Genomic DNA, 9,086 nt, shown 5'->3' on the forward strand with positions numbered 1-9,086 from the left:
GAGGAGGGAAGCCAAGTATATAAATATATATATATATATATATATATATATATATATATATATATATATATATATATATATATATATATATATATATATATATATATATTCTTATTTGATTGTAAAGAGTATGAAAAAATATTTTATTTTTTAAGTGAATAAAAAAAAAGATATATAAGAAAAAACGCGAGAGCCAGATTAGTTTCCCTTACGTAGGGGAGGTTCAAATGTTAATTTTTTTTCTTTTATACTTTATTGCTGTGTAATTCTGTATTATATAACATTTTTTTTCTTTTATACTTTATTGCTGTGTAATTCTGTATTATATAATTTTATTACTTGCATTTTAAGTAAGTAATGATACTCCCTAAATAAATATTATTTAACGTATACAAAAATCTGAATTTAAAATATAGAAACTTTTATTGAGAAATATAGAAAATTTATCCACCATCTTAGACGAAAAAAAATTATTTAAAATTTTGAAATGTGTAAATATTAAAGTATCTAAAAAAAGTTGTTTGTTATTTTTTTTTGAAGATGATTAAAGGATAAAATAACCCAATAATAATAATAAGATCTAAAAAAATATAGTTATATATATATATATATATATATATATATATATATATATATATATATATATATATATATATATATATATATATATATATTCCATGCTTCTTTTAGTTGGACCATGCTAACTGAAACTTTTAAAGAAAGCAACAAAGCTTCAATAAATATCTAACAAAGAAAAGCTTACACAAACTTTTTTTATGGCTTCAACTTTCTTTACCAACAAGTCTCATTTGAAAATTATCCAAAATAATTAACTTTAAATTAACGATTAAACTTCATTTGACCATCATTTTACCAATGGGCTAATCATAACTTCCTCAATAAACATAAGTGATTTTTAAGACTTCATTATTATGATAATTACGCAAGATTTGTACTTCAATTCTCAACATAAACTAGTCCCAAATAAAAAATTATTATATGACCCTTTCATATTTTCGTATATAAAAGTTATGAGAATATTAAATCATACCATTAGTTTCCACTAACATAATTAAAAATGATTTCATATATTATATAACATTAGAAAGCGTAAAAAAAGATGAAACGAAAAACGAGGACCACACAGTGAAAAAAAAAGCTAGAAGTAATATTCATGAGTCATAGTATACCCAAATATTCCTCTAACTTTAACTCCCAAATATCATTCACTTGATTCTTTCTTTTCCATTTGCATCTACGTTCACAGTTTTGTGACCATAAGAAGGGTGAAAAAGATCGGTGAATCAATCTGTAGATAGATGTTCAAAACGCAAGAAGCTCTTTTTTTCTCCATAAACCTTTCGGCAACAACTTTATAATTAAACTATTCTCAGATTGGTATAAGGGTGAGTCATTGTAAAGAAAGATAAATTTATAGTAAATTTAAATTTTATTTCATAAATTAAGTTTATAAGATTTAGTTAAGTGTAAATTTCAAGATAATATTAGAATTTAATAAGACTTATTATTTATTAAATTTATTGTATTATCTCTTATCATAATATTATTATTATTATTATTAATTATTTATTTATTAATGTTTATTTTTATATTTGAGATATATATGATTAACTTGTGAGTTGAAGAAATAAAACATATTTATAATATGTAAATATATACTATCTTCATCTTATAAGTAAATTTTGTAGTGTTAAATTAAATTTAAAAATCGATTTTGTAAAGTTTAGTTAGAATTAAAATTTAATTATTAAGATAATATTAAGCTTATATTAAGAAGAGTTGTAGTTTCTTAAGTTTATCGTATGATCACTGTCAAGTGGGTTAGAGATCTTATATTAAATAAAAATTTACAATAAGTAATTATAAATCTTACCTTATAATTTAATGATATAAGATTTAGTTAAATGAACCACTTTTTAATATCTTTTTTACACTTTTAATTGTTGGCATTTAACACAGTAAATTAACTAGAAAAATAAAAATGATTAGGAAATTGTGTTAAGAATGAGGAGTTGAAAATGACAGATACTAAGATTAGTAAAGTAACGTATATCTAACCAAAATGAAAAAAGAGAGAAAGAAAACGTTAGTTTCCACTGACTTCTCTCACTTCCTTTTTAACTGTAAACGCGTGGCTACTCTGTGGATCATGTATGTGGAAACGGACAGCGACAACTCATGAATATCAAATACGTTGTTTTTCCTCAAAATTCATCATCATTTTTGGTTTCCCTCTTTTTGAAAATGGACAAACACAAAATTTTAAACCGCCAAATTTTGTTGAATAAAATATTACACTGTCCATGTCGCAGTTATCAACGTTTCCTTTTGAGCTGAAAATAAAAATTGAAAATGATTTTAAATATGACTCAACCGAAGCCTACCTTACACAACTAATTTAGGATAAAATTTTAATGGACTCTTATCTCTCTGTCTACAAAGTTCCACTTAATTAAGTATATTTTGTATCATGTAATTTGGAGAGGTTTTCTAGGTCTAGAAAAAAACTGTAAAAGTTACACTCTTTTGGAAGAGTGAAAGAGAGAAATTTTATTGATATATTTACATCTGATGAATTATTCAATGTTGAATCGAATTGAAATTTTCATAATATATTTGTGATATATATTTCTTCTGTGGTTGATATGATCATTACAAAATATTACTCCAATTTTATGTTTCTCTTTGTTTATTTTTCAAATTTAAGAATATAATGTTACCTTGTACAAGAAAGAGATTACATTTTAAGAATATATCATATCCTATTTATTTTATTTTCTTTTTAGTTAATATTTTAAAAGCAGTTAATATTCTGAAAGTGGTCCATTTTTAAATAAAAATCGTTTTCAAACGTGTGGGTGTGCTATTATTCCCACAACAATCTCTTCTAACGTTATAAAAAATACTCTATGATGGTTTTTTGGAGCACTACAGAAAATTTTATATCAGGTCACTGAGCCTACTCTTTACTTCATATACATCACCATCGTGTTTTAAGAGCAAGGATTCAGAAACCAGAATTTAAGCAAGCATACAACAATGGCTAGAGGTTGGTCTTTCTGCTTCTGCTTTCTTTCTTATAAATCTGAATATGATTAAATGTGCTTGTTTGAGATATTTAGATTTATCGAATCTTTAGTATGAATTTTTACATTTGGTATCAGAGCTGTTTATCCTCTGCCTTGTCTGGTTCACTCCTCTGCGTATTGTGTTTTTGAGTTTTTTCAATTGTTTTGAAACTGAATCGAAAGAAGAAAGTTTTCTGTGAAATTTTCTGTGAAACTTTGATGCTAAAACCCTCACATATTATTGGGTTCGTGTTTGAATACGCCTTGTTGGAACCATGCTGGAGGTTGAAGATGATCGAAACGACATTTGGTTTTGCGTTTCATTTTGGGCATCTTTCAGAAAACTTTATTCAGTTTTTATTTTTCTTCTTTATCTGCTGTATACATACGCACACTGGAGATTGAAAGAAGGCTGCTTCTGGTTTGAATTAATAGTGCACGCTTCTTAGTTTTAATCCAGGTTTTCATACATATACATAAATATATATTATTTATTGTTTACGTTTTATATTGGATGGATGCTTTTTTTTTCCTGTTGCTGCTATGCGTATAGTGTGTATATATATATATATATATATATGTGGTATTATGGAGGCACTGGTATACACGTAATTAGGATTAAAGTGCACGTGGACATTATACTAATATTTAATGTTAGTATAATAATTTTTGAATATTATATATTTATAATATGACTCTTATATTTTATTTAGATTAAATATAAGACCTATAGAGAATTTAATGTTTAGTGATAAATATAATTTTTAATAATTAGAGAGTAGCCAGAGCATCTTTAATTAATTAAATTATATTATAAAGATCACTTTATTGAAACATTAATTGTAATTAATTATATATAATGTGATGAAATATACCCACAGGATTTTCCTTACATTTGTATGATTAATTAGGATAAAATATTTATTATAATTCTTAATTTTCCCACAGAAATTAGGAATGTGATATAATTTAATAGTTTTATCATAAGGTTAAATGAGTCTAATTGAGTAAGACTTTAGCCCACAGGCAAGTTTTATGTTAATAGACTCATTGGTAAAGACATGTTTTGCATTGGTAAAACATGACATTTATTTTAGTCTCGAATTATGATAATGAACATGAATATTTTGAATTTGCAGTTTCTCAATCTGTGAATATTTCTGATATCAAGTGTGGTATTCCCGAGTTGAAAGGAGATAATTATAAGATTTGGAAGGAGAGAGTTCTTCTTCATTTAGGCTGGATGGACATAGAATATGCTATTAGAAAACCTGAACCACCGGGTATTACTGAGACTAGCACTCCAGATGCCATTGAACTTTATGAAAAATGGGAGAGGTCAAATCGTCTCTCCGTAACGTTCATAAAAACCAACATTTCCGCTGGAATCCGGGGTTCGGTTGATCAGTATGAGAATGTCAAGGATTTACTGAGGGCTATTGATGAGCAGTTTACGACATCTGATAAATCTCTTGCCAGCACTCTTATAATGTAGTTTTCATCCTTAAAGCTCACTGGAATTAAGGGACTGCGTGATCATATCATGCGCATAAGGGATATTGTGGCTCAACTAAAAGCTTTGGAAGTTACCATGTCTGATTCTTTCCTAGTGCACTATATTTTGTGCACTTTGCCTCACCATTACACTCCCTTTAAAATCTCTTACAACACACATAAGGACAAGTGGTCAATTAATGAATTATTGACCATGTGTGTTCAAGAAGAAGAAAGGCTATTGATTGAAGAAGGGGAGAAGGTGAACTTGACCACTTCATTTAAGAATAGGAAGAACCAAGTTAATAAGAAGGGAAAGATTCCTGCTCAGCCAGTTATTAAGAAGGAGTCCAGATGTTTCTTTTGTAAAAAGAAGGGACACATGAAGAAGGAATGTCAAAAGTTTAAGGATTGGCTTGAAAAGAAAGGTAATTTGTTTGCTTTTGTCTGTTATGAATCTAATTTGACTAGTTTTAATCATAACACATGGTGGATTGATTCTGGTTCTACAATCCATGTTTCTAATACCTTGTAGGGTATGGAAAACCTAAGGAAACCGATGGGAAGTGAGCAACACATCTATTCAGGAAGCAAGATGAGTTCACATGTTGAAGCCATTGGGACGTGCAATTTAGTTTTAAGCAGTGGTTTTGTTTTATGTTTAGAAAAGACCTTCTATGTTCCTAGTTTTAGCAAGAACTTGATTTCTATTTCACAATTTGCACCTTTGGGTTTTTCCTTTAATTTTATGGATTCTGGTTTTACTTTATTGAATAAATCCAAAGTTATTGGCTTTGGGGAATTATGCGATGGTCTTTACTTTATTAAATTGCAAAACAACGCTGTTTATAGTTCTATGCATGTTTCCGCTGGGTTAAAAAGATGTGTTATGAATGATGATTCTTCTGTTTTATGGCACCGTAGATTGGGACATATCTCCATTGAGAGAATTAAGCGATTAGTAAATGAAGGAGTACTTAGTACTTTGGATTTTACTGATTTTGAGACTTGCGTGGATTGCATTAAGGGTAAGCAAACTAACAAGTCCAAAAGAGGTGCTAAGAGGAGTTCAAGTTTACTAGAAATTATTCATACAAATATTTGTTGTCCGGATATGGACGCAAGTAGTCCAAAATACTTTATCACCTTTATAGATGATTACTCACGATACATGTATTTGTACTTACTTCGTTCTAAGGATGAAGCCTTAGATGCCTTTAAAGTTTTTAAGGTTGAAGTAGAGTTACAATGTGGAAAGAAAATTAAGATTGTGAGATCAGATAGAGGTGGAGAGTACTACGGTAGATACACGGAGAATGGATAAGCACCTGGTCCGTTTGCTAGATTTCTTCAAGAACATGGGATTGTTGCCCAATATACCATGCCTGGCTCACCAGATCAGAATAGTGTAGCAGAAAGAAGAAATCGAACCTTGATGGATATGGTGAGAAGTATGAGGAGTAATTCAAAACTTCCTCAGTTCTTGTGGACTGAAGCACTTAAGACGGCTGTGTATATAGTAAATCGGGTCCCAACTAAGGCTGTTTTAAAAACACCTTTTGAGTTATTCAAAGGTTGGAAACCTAGTTTACGACATGTACGCGTTTGGGGATGTCCTTCTGAAGTGAGAATTTATAATCCACAAGAGAAGAAACTAGACCCAAGGACTATTAGTGGGTATTTCATTGGATATGCTGAAAGGTCCAAAGGTTATAGATTCTATTGTCCAACTCATAACACTAAGATTGTGGAATCAAGAAATGCAAAGTTTCTTGAAAATGATTTGATTAGTGGGAGTGATTTAAATCAAGACGTTGATCTTGAAAAAGATCACTATGAAGCTCAAACCTCTCAATCAAATGAAAGATTGGTAGTCATTCACGCTCCTCCAGTTCAAAAGCAAATTAGACAACCAATAATTGAAGTTCCACAAATTACTGAGAATGATAATATAGATCAAGTTGTTGATGAGGAGCAACAAGTAAATGTTGAACAACCAGTTGAACAACAAGCTTCTCATCAAGATGTTGACACAACATTAAGAAGATCTACTAGAATCAGAAGACCAGCAGTTTCTAGTGATTATGAAGTGTATTTACAAGAATCGGATTACAACATTGGAGCCGAAAATGATCCTGAAACGTTTTCACAAGCCATGAGTTCTAAAGAATCAAAACTATGGTATGATGCCGTGAAAGACGAGATGGATTTTATGGCATCCAACAAAGTTTGGGATCTCGTTCAGTTGCCTGATGGTGTAAAATCCATTGGATGTAGATGGGTCTTTAAAACCAAGAAAGACTCAAAAGGCAACATTGAGAGACATAAGGCAAGACTTGTTGCCAAAGGATTCACTCAAAGAGAAGGAATTGACTACACAGAGACCTTTTCTCCTGTATCTAAGAAAGATTCCTTCCGAGTAATTATGGCATTAGTAGCTCATTTTGATTTTGAGTTACATCAAATGGATGTGAAAACAACATTCCTTAATGGTGATCTAGAGGAAGAGGTTTACATGAAACAACCTGAAGGATTCTCTTCTAAAGGCAATGAGCACTTGGTATGTAAGCTTAATAAATCCATCTATGGATTAAAACAAGCTTCCCGCCAATGGTATCTAAAATTTCATGATGTTATCACTTCATTCGATTTTGAAGAAAACATCATGGATCAATGTATATACCAAAAGGTCAGTGGGAGTAAGATTTGTTTCCTTGTATTTTACGTGGATGATATTTTGCTTGCAACCAACGATAAGGGTTTGCTATATGAAGTGAAACAATTTCTTTCAAAGAACTTTGACATGAAAGATATGAGAGAGGCATCTTATGTCATTGACATTAAGATCCATAGAGAAAGATCTCGAGGCATTTTGGGTTTGTCTCAAGAGACCTATATCAACAAAGTTTTAGAGAGGTTTAACATGAAGAATTGTTCACCAAGTGTAGCTCCCATTGTAAAGGGTGACAAACTTGAATTAAGTCAATGCCCGAAAAATGATCTTGAGCAGGAACAGATGAAAAATATTCCATATGCTTCAGCTGTCGGAAGTCTTATGTATGCTCAAGTTTGTACTAGACCTAACATTGCATTTGCAGTTGGAGTTTTAGGAAGATATCAGAGTAATCCAGGTGTTGACCACTGGAAAGCTGCAAAGAAAATAATGAGATATCTTCAAGGAACAAAAGATTTCATGCTCATGTATAGACGAACTGATAATTTGGAAGTGGTAGGCTACTCTGATTCAGACTTTGCTGGTTGTGTTGATACCAGAAAATCTACATTTGGCTATGTTTTCATGCTAGCTTGTGGAGCTGTATCTTGGAGTAGCAAAAATCAGACCTTGACTGCTACTTCTACTATGGAGGCTGAGTTCGTTTCTTGTTTTGAGGCTACTTCACATGGTGTATGGTTGAAGAGTTTTATATCTGGGCTTAGAGTTGTGGACTCAATTACTAGGCCACTGAAGTTGTATTTTGTGATAACTCTGCTGCTGTTTTTATGGCTAAGAATAATAAAAGTGGAAGTCGAAGTAAACACATCAATATTAAATATCTAGCCATAAGAGAACTTGTTAAAGAAAAGAAAGTGGTCATTGAGCACGTTAGCACCGAGTTGATGATTGTTGATCCTTTAACTAAAGGCATGCCACCAAAGAATTTTAAGGATCATGTAACGCGAATGGGATTTGGTTCCATGATATGACAATCATTGTAAGTACTTTCATTTTGATAAAACTCTTATTCAGTTTAATGTTTTCTCAATTATTTGTGCACATAATTAGTTACTTAGAGAAAAATCATCTAATTGTGACCTAGAATAAGCATATGGTTTATTCATTAGAGTTAAGAGCTTGTGATGTGAGATTAAATACATCGTAATACATGGGAGATAATACTCATTATTAGAGGAACTGTCACCATGATTCATATATTTGGTCTCTTATTACGTTTGATGGTTAAATAAAATGGACCAAGTGGGAGAATGTTAGCCTTATACAAAAAAGAGGTTACATTTTAAAAATATATCATATCCCATTTATTTTATTTCCTTTTCAGTTAATATTTTAAAAGCAGTTAATATTCTGAAAGTGGTCCATTTTTAAATAAAAACCGTTTTCAAACGTGTGGGTGTGCTATTATTCCCACAACAATCTCTTCTAACGTTATAAAAAATACTCTATGATGCTTTTTTGGAGCACTACAAAAAATTTCATATCAGGTCACTGAGCCTACTCTTTACTTCATATACATCACCATCGTGTTTTAAGAGCAAGGGTTCATAAACCAGAATTTAAGCAAGCATACAACAATGGCTGGAGGTTGGTCTTTCTGCTTCCGCTTTCTTTCTTATAAATCTGAATATGATTAAATGTGCTTGTTTGAGATATTTAGATTTATCGAATCCTTATTATGAATTTTTACATATAATTATTTTGATGTATTGTATAGATATTTCTTTATATTTTTTATTTGCTTCTTTTATCTATATTCGATTTTTGTG

The 9,086-nt window shown here is 30.5% G+C and overlaps 1 protein-coding gene across 1 annotated transcript; it reads left to right on the top strand.

The window, feature by feature from the left end:
* The first annotated feature begins 4,665 nt into the window (after positions 1-4,665).
* LOC148197638 (uncharacterized) lies at positions 4,666-5,219 on the top strand. The gene is made up of 2 exons (XM_088115437.1): positions 4,666-5,011; positions 5,119-5,219. Exons 1-2 carry the CDS (start codon positions 4,681-4,683, stop codon positions 5,151-5,153), a joined length of 366 nt encoding a protein of 121 aa, XP_087971563.1. The 5' UTR covers positions 4,666-4,680; the 3' UTR covers positions 5,154-5,219.
* Positions 5,220-9,086: the final 3,867 nt, after the last annotated feature.

This window comes from Vigna umbellata, chromosome 5, assembly GCF_029865625.1.
Source record: "Vigna umbellata cultivar VRB3 chromosome 5, Vumbellata_1.0, whole genome shotgun sequence".
Taxonomy (NCBI): domain Eukaryota; kingdom Viridiplantae; phylum Streptophyta; class Magnoliopsida; order Fabales; family Fabaceae; genus Vigna; species Vigna umbellata.

What these genes read in the sequence shown, in the direction of transcription:
- LOC148197638 (XM_088115437.1), top strand. Translation starts at nt 4,681, where the DNA reads ATGTCTGATTCTTTCCTAGTGCACTATATTTTGTGCACTTTGCCTCAC. An exon ending in GGATTGGCTTGAAAAGAAAG is followed by an intron (nt 5,012 to 5,118) that starts GTAATTTGTTTG and finishes AATACCTTGTAG; the next exon opens with GGTATGGAAAACCTAAGGAA.